General features: G+C 46.7%; 1 protein-coding gene across 1 annotated transcript; it reads right to left on the reverse strand.

Annotated features, from left to right (window-relative positions):
• Window positions 1-4,443: 4,443 nt before the first annotated feature.
• On the reverse strand, window positions 4,444-18,274 carry ripk4 (receptor-interacting serine-threonine kinase 4). The gene is made up of 9 exons (XM_056595019.1): window positions 17,817-18,274; window positions 16,411-16,677; window positions 12,847-13,138; window positions 10,598-10,746; window positions 10,179-10,228; window positions 9,075-9,233; window positions 8,667-8,773; window positions 7,685-7,910; window positions 4,444-7,311 (listed from the first exon to the last, which is right to left on the reverse strand). The coding sequence occupies exons 2-9, from the start codon at window positions 16,590-16,592 to the stop codon at window positions 5,813-5,815; spliced, it is 2,664 nt and encodes an 887-aa protein (XP_056450994.1). The 5' UTR covers window positions 16,593-16,677; window positions 17,817-18,274; the 3' UTR covers window positions 4,444-5,812.
• Window positions 18,275-18,638: the final 364 nt, after the last annotated feature.

Here is an 18,638-nt window from a genome sequence, read left to right on the forward strand (position 1 = left end):
CACTTTTTGATCTCTTATTATTGTGGTTTTGAGTGCCTACTGTTTGGTTTCATTCATGTTTTGATTGTGACCTAAAATAATATACTCTTTTTGAAAGCATTTCTGACTCTTTGCCTGTTTAAGTTAATTCTGTCTGACATTTTAATCTGCCGTCTTTAGTTAGAAGTGTATTGAACTTGGTATGTTTAGTTTAATTTGTCGCTCATGGTAGTGGTGACCTGGTAGTCATCTGGCGCAAACTTTAATCCACACAGTACTTGGGATTACGTTATCTATAACATCTCCATTTTAACCGTCGGAGATGAACGCGGCTTTGTGCGCGTCCGTCAGAAGTAGCCTAATGACAATAATAATACGATCGATTTGAATGGCGCTTTTTTTGTACCCCAAAGACCCGTTAGAGAGCAAACGTGTAAACATATGTGACGATATGGTGGGGAGGTGTTGTAGTAGAGAAAAATGAGACTCATATGCTATCACCCTAATTTCATAGCACCCTCAGTAAAACGCCGAGCACCCCCATAGCACCACCAGAAAAAAATCTCTGGCGCCGCCACTGCTCGTGGGTGGTCCCCGGACCCCGGTTGCTGTATGGAGGGGCCACGGAATCCTTCATCAGGCTGTTCTGAACCAGAAATCCCCCCCAGCTGGGACAAGGCAGACGCCGTTAATTCTCCTCAAGGTCACTCATCTGGGAGAGCGGAAGGTTAGAAACGAACGGGAGGTCAAATAAAATCGTAGAGAATAAAAATTAAGGTGGAGAAAGTAGCAAGGTGTAGTAGCCCCTCACCAGCAGATGAACGACTCGTACACTTTTTAATTTATTTAAAATCGTGTGCCTGAATAAGAACCCCCCTTTGGGAATTACTATGTATCACGATTGTGTTCAATCATAGTATTTATAATGGCTTGCAGAGCCACCTGGTGGCCAAAGGACACTACTACATTTGCCATCAACACGATTGAGTGTTTTGTGCTCCCAATAATAGAGAGCTGTGGTATAATTAACATTTAGCCGAAAACAATGTGAAATAATATATGAAATGTATGTCAAAGCATTTCATCAATATTCTTCTGATATTAACAATATAATGATCAATTGATAACTAGGGTGAGGCCTATTCATTACACTTTTGTATAGTGAACTGCTCCCAGAGAAATGCAAAATGTCAATAATGAGGGTTTTCTTTTGAGTTCAGCGAGTCTGGGTCATTTGTTGCCTAGTATTTTATAAATGAGCATAACGATTGCAATCTCCTGTTGTGCAGACTCACTCCATAGAAGCTGAAGGTTGCACAGTGGAATGGTTCCCACAGGAGTAGACGAATCTCATAGCCAACCTTGGGAGACAAAGTTTAGTGATCTGTATTTATGGTTGTTATGATTGCTAATACATTCTTATGGTTGACACTATGTTAAGCAGTTAAAACTAGTTGTTATGAAACAATTATAATTCCTTGACTGGCTACGTAGAACATTAAAATGGCAACAATTATAACACGCCTGAACTGCATCTTGTCCCACACCACACACACTAACTTTAGTTCATTGAATGTACTAAAACATTTGTACTAATATACTTGTACAAGAAACACCAAATATAAGCTTTTCTGTCAACATGTCCAAAGTTTTGAAACCCACCCTTTTTCTTTTTCTTTCTTTTCCGTGAACCAGAAGCTTTATGTTATCGTTATCTTCACCCTTATACATTAGCCAGCCATTAATCTCATGAATCCATCTCTGCTAAAGAACACGCACACAACAAACATACACCCACACACACTACAAACCACACACAAACACACACCCCCACACTACAAACCACACACACACAAACACACACACACACACACACACACACACACACACACATACCTACACACACCCACACTACAAACCACACACAAACACACAGCCCCACACTACAAACCACACACACACACACAAACACACACACACACACACACACACACACACATACCTACACACACCCACACTACAAACCACACACAAACACACAGCCCCACACTACAAACCACACACACACAAACACACACACACACACACACACAAACACACACACACACACACACATACCTACACACACCCACACTACAAACCACACTCACCATACACACACACACACACACACACACACACACACACACTCCCCACACACACACACACACACACATGCCCTGGAGCTATATCCACAGGTTGCTGCTTGCCTCGTGTCTTCGGAGGCCTCTCGGATCTTGTTCGACAAGTTTAGTAAGGTTAAACTGAGGAAGAGGAGGAAAACAGCCCGTAGCATCGTCATTACACCACAAAGCCAGCTAGTCATAGGGTTGTACAACAGCTGTGGTTACTAAGGTGTTGCTGCTGCTACTTTTGCAACATTTCATCCGTAAAACTCATCGATCATCCCTGCAGCCGGGCATGTCGGTATACCGGTTATGTGTCCGATATGTGACCAACAGGCTTTGTTGTCAGTAGTATGTGTTTAAGATACAGAGTTGGTATTGAGGACAGTTGGTTGGGTTCGTGGATTAGGTATGACTAAGACTGAAGAAAGGCGAAGTACCTGTCGAATAGGAAGGAAACATTCAAAAGCTTGATACAGTCACTGCTTAGAGAGCGACACATTGTTTTTGTTGTACATCATTCTTTTTCGAAGAGATTCACAGGCCTGCACGTTTTCTGCAGTGAAGTTTGGTTATGAAATGTGATCATGCAGATTATGAAACAGGCCTCAAGTAGTCCTGCTTAATTTTATTATTGCCCAGTTCAGAATATAATTTAGAATTCATAGGATTTGTATGTTCATTTCAAGAAGTAGTAGTCAAAGTAGAAACATCATTTCTATTTTCCCATTCCATACACACACAAATGTTTCTTTGACTATCCAGAACACTAGAACTAAACACAATGGACCATAGAGAAATACAACATGAAGTACAACCAAGCTATGAGTCAGCATCTCTCAAATCAGCTGGTGTATTCAGGTTTGCGTCCATCTTGCTAATATTCCATGTTTACAATTTTGTTTGTTTTATAGATAACTATATGCTCCAACTTCATGATATACATGAGCATGATGCATTGCTTCATTTGCAGCTTATAACATGTGACGAATCAGCTTGTCCGGCCCAAATGCGTGATACAAGTTCCAGAACTCTCCGGCCCTCACAGCCTCCATGTAGGGTTACTCACTTGCTGACATGGAGGACATGAGAGCCAGTTTCAGCCTTCTCTGGCCATCACGGCAACCATGCCGGGTTACGCCCCTGCTGTCATGACCTGGCACTTCCTCTGGGACTCCCCCCCCCCCCCCCCCCCCTTCAGTACCCTGGGCCCCCATGGGTAGTAAACTGTACAGGGCCCCGAGAGGTACAGCATGAACCCTGGAACCTAGATGCCGTGGGTAGTGGTGGATAACAGCGTCTATTAACACCTCCTGGTTCTTAAACCACCAGCACCCACATACAGGCCTGCTTTCCCCCAGGCTGGGGATGGCACGTGTCAGGCTGTACACCGGCACCCTAGGGGGGGCTCAAGATGAACCCCTTTGCCGCCGACTCTGCCGTGGCCCGTTTGACAGAGGTCCCCTCCAGAGTAACGGTGCGCATGGGGGGAGGGTGCCGCAGGCTTCCAGAGGCGATGGCCCTGAGGAGGCTATGAGAATCTGAAACTGTGGGCCTAAGGCCACAAATCAGGCTGAGCCTGGAGGACGGAAGCCTGGCTCTCGTTCTACACTATCGGAAGGTAGGTATCTAGTATCTTCATACATTAAAGTTAGTTGATTTTAACAGGCTTGAAGACCTGTGCAAAGGACCTACTGTTTGTACAAGACAAGGCTGAGACTATCTCGCCCGCCTGTCATCAGACGGTTCGCCACCTCGACAAGAAGATTGGGCGTCAGCGCCATGCTATCCGAGCCTCAACATGGCGGTGGTGAATCAGTGAGGGGTCACTGGGAAGCAGGTAACATGGCACACTACTCTACTGTGTACACAAACCCGAGCGCCCAGGCTTCTAATTACACATTTCACCAGTCAGTTCACCGGTTCCCTCCACAAACACGAGTGCTCTTACTGCACCCTCAGAGCACCGCCACGGCCCGGCTTAAGAGCACAAGAGGGCTCGGGTTACAGGGAGCCGAGCCCTTAAGGCGTCAGCTATGGCATGTTGGTTTTTTTTTTAGCGGGTGATGAAAACTTCAAGTGGTCGTCTAAAGAATTAGCCAACAGGCTGGAATTGCAGGTCTTGCGCTGCCCGCCCCCCCCGCCCCCCGCCCCCTCATCTCACTTCTCACAAACCCTTCCCTGCGATCCCCCTGCAGGGCCGTTCCCATGGTCTTTGCCAACCTAAGCGTGCTGATAGGGGTCTGGGGCAGCCAGAGACGTAACATTTGACTCTACAAAACAGATGCAGACATGTCTGCCTCTGGCACCACAAAATACTGCCCTGATGTGAAGCGAGCCTAGGAGGCGTCTCGGTGAGCATGTTGGCGATGTATCCGAGATTGTGTCCTAGGAGGTGATGATTGAATGACATTACATTTGTTTATCCGTTTTTTTTTAATGAATGTCGAATGATAGAATTATGGGAATCTATATTTCAAGAAATATTTACGAGCTGGTGATTATCCAGGAGGGGTGATTTGCAGTGTTGAGACTTCTAAATAATGAGATAAATAGTCCTTTATATTGATTGTAAAAAAACATTTAATGTTTAACAATGCACAGCAAGAATGCATGAACAAAACAAGAGTTTGGAGATGGGCAGTATCGCTTTTATATTTCTTTGGATGCAGATGATAAATGAATGCATGTTTCAATCCATCAAACTGCATTGGAAGCGGTACATTTTGACAGTGTTTAAACAAAGCTACCTTCATTGTCATTAGGTTGTTTCTTTAAATTGGAATGAATTGACCTGTAGAGTTAGATCAGACATTTGTAGCAATGTGATAATAAAACCTTACTGAATACATGTTCTATTTGATCAGGCACAGACAGTATATAAAATAAAAAATGATAGAATACAATAATTCAAACCCATTATCATATTTTTCTTCACTAATTAATGCAAAACATATTTTTTTTACAAAATGTGTCATTACTTTAGGTCGATGATATTTAAGAAGTCTGGTTCTCTAGATTAGCTTTGACTGATGCTTTTTAGATTTATCCATGTGAAAAAATAAAGAAATGGTAGCATGTGAGAAAGTAATATTCCACATTCTTAGATGGATTTTTAGACGACCATCTTTGTAGTTTAGACTTATTTTGGTAATGATGCTGTACAAATTCATCTAACACCAGCAATCAAAAGGTAAGATATGTCACAATCCTTTGGCCCATATCATCCACAGTATTGGGCTTTGTATTTATACCTTATGGACATACTGTTTAAGAAACACTGAAGAAAGGGGTGTATAGGAGGGAAAAATACTACTGGAAAATATCCAAATACTTTCTGATTACAAATGCATGTCTTTAGGTGAAAAAAAAAAAGGGACTAAACTCAAAATATTTTGGACTATATACACATTGTATTTACATTGTACATATTTACATAAAAACGTTTCCCACTGATAAAAAAAACTAAATACAAATCTGAAGCCTTAAAACACCAGAGAATCAACCCCTTTGGCCAGAACTATTTTCCAGCTGCTTTTGACGGCCCAAAAAAATAATAAAATAAAAAGGGTCAAACACGTGATCTTTACAACCAAGTGACGTGGGATCCTAGCAAAAAAAAAAAATCTGATCTATACAGTCCTGTACAACGACACGTCACGCGGTCATCAGAGCTCCGTGGACCACCGATGGACGGTCGTGTCCGGGGACGTTTCCTTGCGGTCGTGCTCCGTCAGTTTGAGTATCACCACCTTCCTCAGGAGCGGCTTGGCAGCCTGCGTCTTGCGGGGGCTCTCCGTCGGCGGAGGCGTCGCCGGCATCTCCTCCACAGAGTCCCGCCGCACCACGGGCCCCGGCCTCTCCTCTACCACCTCCCCAGAGTCCCGCCGCACCACGGGCCCCGGCCTCTCCTCTACCACCTCCCCAGAGTCCCGCCGCACCACGGGCACCGGCGCCACCGGCCTCTCCTCCACCACCGCCCCAGGGTCCCGCCACACCGCGGGCCCCGGCGCCACCGGCCTCTCCTTCACCAACTCCACAGAGTCCTGCCGCACCACGGGCCCCGGCGCCAGCGCCAGCGCCTCGCCCTCCGGCAGCAGCAGCGTGATGACGTCTGTGTAGCCCCCCTGCAAGGCCAGGTGCAGCGGGGTGAGGCCCTGGTGGTCCGACAGGCCGGCGCCGTCCGGGCAGACGCTCAGCAGCTCCTTCACCACCTCGCCGTGCCCGCCCTCGGACGCCAGGTGGCAGGGCGTGCGCAGGGCCTTGTCCTCGCCGCGGGGGTCCGCCCCTTCCTCCATCAGCATCTTCACCGTGGCCAGGTGTCCCCGCTGGGCGGCCAGGTGCAGCGCCGTGCGCCCCTGCGCGTTGCGGCCGCGCAGGTCGGCCCCGTGCTTCACCAGGAGGCGCGAGGTGCTGGTGTGGCCCGTCTGCGCCGCCACGTGCAGCGGCGCGTTGGCGCCGTCCGCCGCCACGTGGATGTCGGCGCCCAGCTCGATGAGGATGCGCGCCACGCGGTACTGCCCCCGCTGCGACGCCAGGTGCAGCGGCGTGCGCCCGTCCGCCGTCTGCCCGTCCACGTCGGCGCCCGCCTGCTTGACCAGCAGCTTGCTGATGCCCAGGTGGCCCTGCCAGGCCGCCAGGTGCAGCGCCGTCCAGTGGTCCCGGCCGCGCACGTGCACGTCGGCGCCGCGGCTCAGCAGCACGCGCACCACGTTCTCCTGGCCGTGCTGGCACGCCACGTAGGTGGGCGTGCGGCCCTGGCCATCCGTCTCGTTGAGGGCGGCGCCGCGCTCCAGCAGCAGGCGGGCGACGGCCTCGTCGCCGTTCTGCGCGGCGCAGTGCAGCGCCGTGTGCTGGTCCTCGTCCTTGGCGTTGACGTTGGTGCAGCGGCGGTTCAGCAGGAGCTCCGCCAGGGGCTTCAGGTGCTTCTCCGTGGCCAGGTGCAGCGGCGTGGAGCCCCGGCCGTCGGCGAGGTTGGGGTCGGCGTTGTTGAGCAGGAGGAACTTGAGCGCCTCCTCGTTGGCCAGAGCCACGGCGTGGTGCAGCAGGCCGCCCCCGCCCTCCAGCAGCAGGTCCACGTCCTGGGGCTGCAGGATCTTCATGAGCCGGGCCGTGTCGTTGGTGCGGATGGCGTCGCACAGCTTCCGCTTGTGGGTCTCTGTCGACTCTGGAGGGGGGGGGGGGGGGGGGGGGGAGCAGGACAGATGATCAGAAACAACTAATATGTATATTACATTATATATATACAATATATCCATAAATTAAGGCCCCCGCTGGAAAAGGCACTGTTAATGATGCTTTAAACTAACTACCAGTTAAATATATAGATGTTTAATAGCCGTTTTCCCGCATGCCAATTTGTATTTGTATACGTGCTCATACTTAACGATGCTCGGAATTGAGAACAAAGTGTCTCCATAGCAGTAAAAGTATTTTGATTGTCGAGCTGATTTAATTGCTGTGTCATTAAACGGTCGTTAATCCAACCGGGAACCCGCTGAACATAGTGGATGGCACGCCCGGTTCTAAAACACACGTACCACAGGTGCTCTCCCTCTCAAAGGACAGGGAGATGGAGTCCTGGGAGGAGAAGGCAGAGTCCACGGAGGAGATGCCCGACAGCCTCTTGCAGGTGTCCTCCTCCTCTTTCACCCGGTCGAAGCTCCGGGAGATCCCCGAGTCCACCTGGCTCAGCAGCTCTGACAGGCTGCAGTCCTTCTCCGGCAGCATGGCCGACTTGGGCCGCACCGGCCTGTTGTCCTTCACCTGCACGAACACAACAAAAGGACACGTTAGCAAAAGGTAAAATTAATAAATATGTTTTAATAAAATGTAAAAAAAAACGACCCTGTGGTAGCCGGAAGAGATTTGGGGAGAAAGTAAGACATTGAAATATGTTGAACACAAGTGACACTATTTTATTAGAATGAACTTTATTATTTGTTTTATCTAAATTATCTAATTTAAATAATTTAACGCATCCATCTTGTGCTCTTGATTTGATCTGAGGAGGTACTGAAATAGTTTGACGCATTTTAAAAAGTGTATCCTCTTGTTGATGGATGATTACGGTTCAGTTAAAACATTAGCCCCTTACCGGAAAATGCATTCCCAGTTCTTGTAATGAACAACAAAGATGCGATGACAAAGCAAAGACGACGGGTCAAACAATGTCAACGGCCTACATTCTTGGCGACCAATGTAACCGTTTGCCAGGATCAAATATTTACACAGCACATGTTTACCATGTCTAGGGCATTTCACAGATGACGGATGGAAAAATGTTATCAGCTCTTCTCTGTGAAAGAATTCACGATGCTTAATGTAAAGCTGGTTAAATGGCCAGGTTAGCATTTTTGAATGAATTTGTTGATTATGTTATCTCCGCTGAGTCTCATAAGGTCTATTCCGTGTCTACACAATGCACATGTTTTCATGTGAACACTTCTTTCAGGGGGTGGCTATGTTTGAACAGTCCAGTAATGGGCAGCCGTCCAGAGGTAATGCCTCGTGGTCTCCTACCTTATCTGGGAGGAATTTGTTACAGGAGGCCAGCTCCGATTCTGGGTTGGGGATCTTCGGTTCCTCCTGAGGTTTGGAGCAGAGGTCTTCAGCTTCTGATGTGATTTCTGTGGAGAGGATACAGTTTCCCGTCAGGTTTTCAACAGGGATTGTGATCCATAAACAATAACTAAAAGGCCAGCGAGTACGTCCACATTGGAAAAAATATTACAATTCTTAATTTAAATGTAATATTTTTGGTTACAATTTAGAGCAACGACTCCAACTCCAATCATACATTTGCTGCGTCTCGACACTGATCAACAACACACAGTCACCCTGTGTGAAACCGGTTTGAATATTTTCAAATCAAGCCCTGACAGCAACAAGAACCAGCAGAAGGAGAAGTAGGCAGACTGCTGCGCTCACCCTGAAAGGTGGGCCTGGCCCCGGGGGAGGTGGCCCAGCAGCGCTGCATGAGGCCCAGGAACCCCGTGCAGGCCTGGGGTCGACTGCGTGGCACGCACCCCAGGTCGGGACGCACCCCTTTCACCACCTTCACCATGATCTGGAGGATGTTGTTCTCTCCTAGGGAACAAAACAAAACACAAACGTTGTTAATGAATCGCATAATTGGATAATGCTGATGATCTATTCTGAACAAAATGTCCCTTTGTTGATCAAATTGGATTCCGTTGAGAGGCGCTGAGGCCCGCATGGAAACAAAGCACTTGCCAAGAATCTAAACTCATGCAAGATAAAAAAAAAAGAACGGAAAGTGCATTCCAGCGGGCTGGCGTCCAGGTATTGGAAGTGCATTAGCGGCTGGCTTTATCACAAACTCCCTGGGCACCCAGATAAGCCTGAAAGGGCTGAGGTGATTTCCCACAGAAGCAAAAGAGGCGGTGAAGACTTACTGGGTTAGACCCAGTGTGTATCAGCATGAGCAATCAGCAGCGTCAGGGGTTCAAGGCAAACGGGTGCAGGCCCTCCGGCCCTTACTGTAGCCTGTAATCCTCCCAGTACTAATCCCGGAGTGTGTGCGCACGTATGTGTGGGGCCCTATAGCCGACCCATTGTTGTTTTTTAATTAAGTCGGTGTTCGGGAACGTATAGGTCGCCGATACGTTGGCGGCGGAGACGCCAATCCCCTGCGCTGCTACCTGATACGCCTGAGAACAAAAACAATAACCTCCACCTGGCCCTTCCACCTGCTCCTTCCTGAAATTCCTCAGGTAAACACACACACACTTTCTATACACCCCACTGCAGAGGCTTGACACATTTGCTCACATGCACTGAACACCAACACACACACACACAAGAAACGCACACAAATAGGAATAGGATGTGGGTGTGTGTGTGTCTGCGGGTGCTTGCGTTAAAGGCATCGTCGTGTCTAGACAGTGTTTTAAGGACAAGGGCCTGTGTTTGTGTAACAACTTGTACCCGATCCATTGTGCGTCAACAACAACAGCGGAAATATATACATCCAGTTGAAATCATCTGCAACAACAGCCCCGTCGGTCTCACCTTGGTAGGGCTTCTTCTGCGTGAGAACTCCCCAGATGACAATGGAGAAGCTGGAAGAGGAAGCACAGGAGAACAAGTCAATTACGCAGTGGCTCTGTAATCCACCTTTTGCACACGAGCCTTTAGTTCGCCTCCATTCGGTGTTAGCGTCCACAATGGAGGTTTAACGGTGACTCAGTATGAGTAAATTGCCGTGGAAGAAATAAATCCCCAAAAATTGCTTGTACAGAGAGGGTGATGGTGGTGAACGCCTATGCCAAGAAAAACAGCCACACCTGTGTGTGTGTGTTTGCACACACACACACACACACACACACACACACACACACACACACACACACACACACACACACACACACACACACACACACACACACACACACACACACACACACACACACACACACACACACACACACCTGTAGACGTCGTGCTTGGTGTCCGACACCCGGTCCTTCTCGATGATCCTCTCCGGGGGGAGGTACGCGATGGTCCCGCAGAACCCGTCCCTGCTGATGTCATCAGCCCGCGACAGCCCGTTCCAGCGGGCCAGGCCGAAGTCCGATATCTGCAACACGGAGATTAGATTTATTAGTTCAATAATGAGTTCACTGTGTTACGGGAATGTCAAAAGTGCTGTGGCAACAATGATGAATGTGGCCCTTTTCTACGAACAGAGCCTGCGAAAGCCCTTATTGTATACATTTATTATAAAGCAGGGCAGTCCGCGTCAAGTCCTGACCCGTCATTCTTCTTCTTCTAAAAAAAAGGAGTCTCTTCCCTGCTTGTGTGAGGAGCGCACACACCCACTGGCTCAGTCACATGCGTGCACAGGGAGAGGGAGGGCGGGATCGAGGGAGGGAGGTGACGGAGTGGATGACAGGATCTGGATGGGTCCTGTCTGAACAGGCCCGGCGGAGCTGTTTACATCAAGGTATTAAGCCCGAGACGCGATGGCTCCCACCCTATTTCCCTACAGTGATCTACAGTTAAGTGATTTTAAAGGGCCCCCATCGGAGCCCCCAGCGTGTCAGGAGCAAAGCTGTCATTAGGAAGAAGAGATGAGAGTTGAAGGATCAGCGGCTAGCAGCAGAAAGTCTTTTGAAAGGATTTAACAGATGGGTTGAGACGATAATGGCCCATGTGCTACAGCAGACATTTACATTGTGATTTAGGGTAATCATTGTACCAGGCTACACAATTTATGGACCAATAAAATAACAAGATTTATGTTTTGACACAGGGAACCAACCAAAAGTGAAACAAACATTTGTCAAACTTTCCATATAAAAAGTATGAGTCGTTTATGATGCGTGTACGAGAAGTATGCCTTAGTACTGCATGTGTGTCTTGAAGCGCCGTTTAGCCAGTTCCTTCAATTTCACAAACTGTAATTTACAATGCCTCCCATTGGATCAGGGCATATGTGTGTGTGTGCGTGCGTGCGTGCGTGTGTGCGTGCGTGTGCGTGTGTGCAATGGTTGTTAGTCTTACCATACTAGGACTTTAAATTGTCTGTGAACTTTGGTTTACTTGTATCTAGCTTGCCTTACACTGTGACTCAGCACAACATAGCGTGCTATAATCTACCTCGCACACAGATGCAAGGCCAGACACAGACACGAACACACCTGTTTATAAGCCAGTGAGTAAGGACTAAGTCACTGATTAGGTACGTCTTTAATCAACAGGTTTTGTTTTGTATTTTTTCCAAATATGCTCCTTAATAAAGAACAGCCAACCACAACAACACGTTCTTGGGAAAATAAGAATTTCATTAAAAAGGGGTAGTGTATAAAGGGATGAGGACGTAGGAGTCTGCTAAATGTAAAAAAGAAAAAAAAAAAGCACTAACCGATGGTTGGATAATATTAGATATAGTTTAACTTGACAAGTCAATTTCAATCTATTTTCCTTCATAGAGCACATTCCGATCAAGTAGTTATAGAAAATATTAGGGATATGCTGTGCCATTCTCAGCCCAAACAAATGGCTGTGTCTGGACTGACACAAGATAATGTTTGGGCGTTTTTGTAAAATCACCAAACTGATTAAATCTATCTGGCCAGGTTTGGTGGCAGAATTTCTTTCACTTCTAAATCAATCATTTGAGACAACATCAAAAATAACTAACAAAGGCTTGCTGGCAACCTCTTCCTCATAGTCATTTCATTTTACACACATACCAGAAATGTCACAACCTCAATGGAAGTACAAGGGTCTGAAAGTTGTATCCAGTTTCCTACATAAAAAAACACATTCAGGTCATAATCCCAAAGCAAGTATTGTATCTCAACAAGAGAAATTAGATACAATACTTGAACATAGCAGTCAGACTACTGCTTCTTTGTTTTGAGCCAAAAAAAAGAAGAAAAAAAAAAGGCTTTTTTTAAAAAAATTATAAAAGAATTGCGTTAATCGCGCAATAAAAAAAATTAACTCGTTAAAATTGGTTTGCGATAACGCCGTTAATAACGCGTTTAACTGACAGCACTAAAAAATAACAATTCCATTTAAAGGGGAATCGATGACAGCATGAGGATGTATGCGAATGCTAACTGCTGGTGAGCTACCATCATCACAGCTTTGAGATGGTGACGAGAAAAGACCCACAAAAAGGGGATAGACAGAACCCATCAGCCCTCCTTCTCACCGCGCCCAGACCTACCTTGACGTGGTAGTGCGCGTCCAACAGGATGTTGGCGGGCTTCAGGTCCAGGTGCAGAAGGGGCGGGCTCATGCAGTGCAGGAAGTTCATTCCCACCGCCGTCTCGTGGATGATGCGGAAGCGCAGCTCCCAGGGCAGGGGCTCGTCCGCCAGCAGGGTCTCCAGGGAGCCCGTCTCCATGTACTCCATTACAAGGCCCTGGGGGTCCTCACAGATGCCGTACACGGGCAGTATGTAGCGGAACTTGGCCGCCTCCATCTTCCTGGCCTCCGCAAGCAGCTCGGCCCGTTCCCTACGACCGGAAGAGTGAACGTGCGGTTAGATTCGGGTATACGACAGCACGGGTGTGCCTGCTCTTTGATGATGGGCTGATTAAAATCATACTTAAGACCGTGGGACAGTGAGATGGCCATCGTTGATAATAAAAGCAAAACAACAATACACATTCAATGTATCTTTCTTAATCACTGAACACCAGAATTCTAGGAGTAAATATTCATGCTGATTCAAGGGTGGATTTTGTCAACCAAAGTAGCAGTCTTGGCCTGTAGTTTAAATGTCCTTTCTGGATAATGGCGGAAATCAATTCCATGAAGGCAAGTGCCTGAAAGCCGCCAAGCTGGGGTTAAAACAACACGAGGAGAATTTGTTTTAAATTGTTTCACCGGAGCGCGAAAGAGAGAGAGAGCACAAGTGAGCTAACAGGCCTCTTGTTCTCCAGCGTCTTGCTCAACCTTTGCACAGTCACCTTTTATCAGCATGCAGGAGCTGCAGGCGTGCATACCTCAAACACCAAAGTACCGTGTACCACAAATGACCTCCACGCAACACGTCTTACAAGAAAGTAGCCGGAATCGCTGGCCCACTTTAGCTCAGGTCAGATGGGTTACCGGAGAAGCAAACAGAGGTTGAACCAGGAGGCGGGTGTTAGCTCATTACAGACTCCTGGGTGATAAACCAGACATGCTGCTTCTTCAGCACAGCTTACGTAATGCACTTGGATCCTTATCCCTTTACATTTTGTATGTTGAAATATCCCAATGGGTACAAAATGATCCTTCACAAGGGTGAGGAGTAAGGGGACACTCGCTTTGCCCCATTCCCCTAAACTTTACACAGCCAAACAATTGTCCTTTGCTCGGCAGACACGGGGCCGGTGAGACCGGTTCCACAACATCCGCATTGTCTGAAGCACACGGCGGCAGCCTGAACCCATTCAGACAAAAGGTGGCTTTGACTCACGGAGATGGACGGACGGATGTGATATATGTTTGTATGTGTGCTTGTGTGGGTGTGTGTGTGTGTAGGTTGAAGGACTATTGATATGCTCTGCAGATGTGGGCTGCTGATAACATCAATGGCCTTTGTTTATCTAAGGAAAGTGGAGCAACAGGTACGGAGACAACCGGCGGGAGACAATACGGTGCCTTTACTGTCTCCCTCCTCTTCCCTCCTCTTTCTCCCCCCCCCCCCCGTTAGCCATTGAGTCACCCAAGACGTGGTTGGTGGCGTGTGTTGGCTTGGAGCGTTTACATTCAGGGTCCAATTGTTGGATTGAGTAAGCTGAGTTTACTCAATCCAAGTTTACCAGCTACTGAACAGTGGCTAGCTACTGTCAGTCATCACCGATCAAATGCTCAGTCAATCAAATCCTGTCGCACCTACAATTGGCTCCACGTTAATATTCCCTTATGTTATTGTAACAAACAAACATACACTCTGATCTTCGCTTCCCCATCGACCAATGACGGTAATGGAGAAAACATACACATTTTGCAAACACACACACACACGATAGGGGTGAATTACAGGTTTACATAATCGGATAGGAGAACAAAATGCCCCTCCCCCAACACTAGAGTCAGGTGTTGGAAAGCGGAGCCGTGCGTATGACATAGGCTTTACATCACCTGGAGTGAGAAAAAAACTAAATCCCCAGGTTGGTTGATTTCAATTATGTCAAAGGGTCTCTTACACCGGGGGGGTTAAGCCGTTTACGAAATTGATTGTGAAAATCTGAATTACACAACCCTAACCCCCCATGGGCATTGACCACCACAACAAAAGGAGAAGGAGGTGAAGAGGTTTATGTAGAGCTTGAAAGCATGCAGCGATGTGCCCTGTGAATTTGTTCTATTTCCAAGAGTAGGGTAGTTTATCAAGACTTGTAAATGTAAAGGGAGAGCAGCTACAATAGATAGCATGCAAAGAGAGGGAAGAAAGAAAATGGAGGGCATTCATTCTTGCACGTCTAGTTTTTAATGATGAGTTCAATGACGGCCCTCTTTAAAAGGGAACAATCTAGGTCCAGCACAGAAGCGGAAGAAGTGTGAATCAGGGAGATAATTGTAGGTGTTTTTGTCATTATGTCGGAAGCATCTCCCTGGGTTTGCCTTTTCAGACCCAGACTCATATTTTAGGGGGAAATGCAACAAACACAGAAAGGCCGTTATTGACTAAATCGACCCCGAGGCTATGGTCAAAGAGGCATTTGGCTCCAGGGCGGAGAGGTCCTTAAGAGGTCATAATTGAATATTCGTCTTTGACCCCTTGGGCTTGTCAGACAGAGTGGATTTCGCCATGCGGTGAAACAGGTTCTGAGGCCCAGCCTGAAGTGTTTGTATTGATTCAGCTTCTGGTTCACAAATATTCAACACGCATGAACAAGAAGCCATGATAAAACACACACACACATGCACCTGCACAACCCATGAACAAATTACCAACACATACACACACTGGCGGGATCGAACAGACAACAATTCAAAAACAATCTTTCTTTTCGACACACACACACACACACACACACACACACACACACACACACACACACACACACACACACACACACACACACACACACACACACACACACACACACACACACACACACACGTTTGCTATACATAACATCATGGCGCATCAATACAATACATTACCTATTGCAATACACAGGAGCATTCCAGAGCACTGTCTAACATGCCCAGGGGTGCGTGGGAAGGTGAGGGAAAATGGCATTAACCGCCCCCCCCCCCTCTCACAAATGGATCTTTATTAAAAACCTGCCACTCCCGGAACACTGGGCCAGGGGTGAGGCTGATTTTGGGGGGGTGAAAGTGGCTTTGAACTGCTCTTGGGTCCCTTTGGAATGTAAATAAGCAGCAAAGGCCTGGAGGGCCACGAATGGTCGTATATAAAAACTGCCCAACAGAGGACTCTGTGTCTCCCAACAGGCTTTTAATTGCAGGTAATGGGAGCTTGAAAACGAGCGTAGGTAATTAGAAGTTGTGGACATCTAAACGTTGAACTTGTTACCCGTAAAACAACAACCAAGAACGTCTCTCTTGATGGGAACTAGACCAGAAGCCACCAATTGGGCAAGGCCTATCTGCCCTAAACACAGAGACAACTGAGTTAAGATGTGGTGACTTCTCCACTCCAAACACTTAACATAAGCCTCCTGCTCCACTTCACAAACTGCAACACAAAACAAAACCTCAACACAAAACAAAACCTCAACACACAGAACCAGTCGCTCTAGATTAAATCTCTCCCAACACTTACTTGTCGTCCATGTGAAGGCAGGGAGGGCACTTGATGGCCAGCCATGTTTTCCACTGTACATGACGGACTTTGTATACTTGTCCAAAGCCACCCGAGCCGATCTTCTCCCAGCTGCCAAACTCGGGGGAATCAAAGTTCCTCAACAGCCCCATATTCCCATGGGGAGCGTCGGGGAGGTCCATATCCAGGTCTGGAGAAACCTTTCAGTTGAGTGTGAGGAAGGACAAAAAACTCCTCCTTCAAATGTTTCTGCTACAATCCTGAGAGCTGAACACACACACACCGACACACACCGACACGCAGACGAGAACTCCTCAGTATGACTTCTTCCTTGTTTTTGCTCCTGGTCTACCTCTGCTTGCATGGCTCCGCCCATAATATAGCTCTGCCCCCAACCACCGATTACCTCAGGTAAAGAAATATGTGGGCTGGGCTTGCAGTGTGACATCATTTCCTGGATGTTGCCACACAAGGAAGAATCTCACCAGAATCTGCACTGTGTACACTACTGTTATTATACTCATATATTATACTCTCTCCACAAAGCCTACCTCCAAGAAAGAGGCTGGCTCACGTTTCTCCTCACAATGAGGGAGAAAGGTCTGGGCACTGACACAGAATATAAGAACCCAGGAATGTCATGTATCACAACACACTCCTTTGTTCCTCTGGGGACCGATATTCTGAAAATGCCCCCTAAGGAAAGAGGGAAAATGGTTCTTAACAAGAACAGCCAGTTATGTGATATTGACCAAATGATTTAGCCTTCGGCTAGTGTAGTGGATTCAATAACACAGCATCAGCTATGTCAGTATATCTGGTGTGTCCACCTGCCTGTGGGTAGAAAATGTGACTTGGTGTATCAATTAAATTTAACACAAAAATCACCCCACAGACAGGAGAATGCGTTACCCTGGACAAGATGTTTTCTTAGTAGGCCTAGAAACAAACCAAACTGAGCTAAGCAATTGCAATGTCGATACAGATTAGGTTTCAGGATGCACTTTACTATTTTACAACATGTAAAATAATGTATTATTTGGTGAATATGAAACTAAATTATGAACCTTGGGCTATGCTGATATCTTCTTAAACATGAGTTAATCAGAGATGCAGCTTCGAGGAAGGCATCAATGTAAACAAGCACATCACACCTGTCAAAAAAACGATTAACGTTATGATTTCAGCAGCCACTTTTATCGACAGAGTCTTTCAAGTTGGCTGACAGTCCCAAGCGTATTGGAGTAGCCCAAACCAATATGACAGATTGAAAACTCAACATACGTTGGTTAAGATAATAATTTCAACGTATTTCTTCCACTCTGCTTCATTCCTAAACAATAGTAATAATCGTAGGCCTCTCTGCACACTTGAACAAAATGTCCCATAGGCATCTGTGAGTCTACCTGCGCCAGCCGGAACCACCAGCTCGAGGACTGTGGTTGAACATGCATCGACGCCTCCTCCGGGTCCTGTTTTGGTGATGCGATTCACTCGTCTCTTCCGGGCCAATGGTTCTCCTCAATCATTATACATGGCGATTAGATAGTAATACTTTTCGATACTTTGTTTGTCATACAACATATTTTATAATTATGCTACCAAAGCAAGTGGCCAAATTACCAGTTCATGTCGAATAGATTACACTTGTATCAATGTGTATCTTATTATACACGGCTAATTGATCTAACCAGTCACTCCTCTTCCGGCAGAGCCCATGGGACCTGAGATCGAAAAATATGAATGGGTTTCAATGGAGAGAAAGTAATTTTCTGCTGGTCCCAGTCTTTATATGCCCCGGATTACACATGTTGTTTGTGGATTTAAATGATAATTTTTCATTACAAAGGTTTGACCGATTATTGTGCAATTGTTCAGTTAAAGGCTGTCGTAAAGCTCCCCGCATTTTCCCGCAAGTTCCCGCATTTTTTCGCAAGTTCCCCCAATTTCATCGCATAAAATTGCATAAATATGCTGCATATTTCATCGCATTTTTTAAGAAAAAATGCCGCATAACCAAGGATTTTTGGCCGCAACAATCACAAAAAAACTGACTGTCAGATGGGTGAAGTTGGGTTGATGACACAAGTCATCCAATGAGCTGTACATAACGCCAACGTTGGGGATATAGTACCACCTATTTCGAGAAAATGTTCTGTAATAAAAAATAAATAATGAAATGCAAAATATTTTTGGGTGAGATTTCTTGAAAAATAATCAATGCAAAT

Source organism: Gadus chalcogrammus, chromosome 7 (genome assembly GCF_026213295.1).
Source record: "Gadus chalcogrammus isolate NIFS_2021 chromosome 7, NIFS_Gcha_1.0, whole genome shotgun sequence".
Lineage (NCBI taxonomy): Eukaryota > Metazoa > Chordata > Actinopteri > Gadiformes > Gadidae > Gadus > Gadus chalcogrammus.

What these genes read in the sequence shown, in the direction of transcription:
- ripk4 (XM_056595019.1), bottom strand. Translation starts at nt 16,592, where the DNA reads ATGGACCTCCCCGACGCTCCCCATGGGAATATGGGGCTGTTGAGGAAC. An exon ending in TGCCTTCACATGGACGACAA is followed by an intron (nt 13,139 to 16,410) that starts GTAAGTGTTGGG and finishes TTCCGGTCGTAG; the next exon opens with GGAACGGGCCGAGCTGCTTG. An exon ending in GGCCAGGCCCACCTTTCAGG is followed by an intron (nt 8,774 to 9,074) that starts GTGAGCGCAGCA and finishes TCCTCTCCACAG; the next exon opens with AAATCACATCAGAAGCTGAA.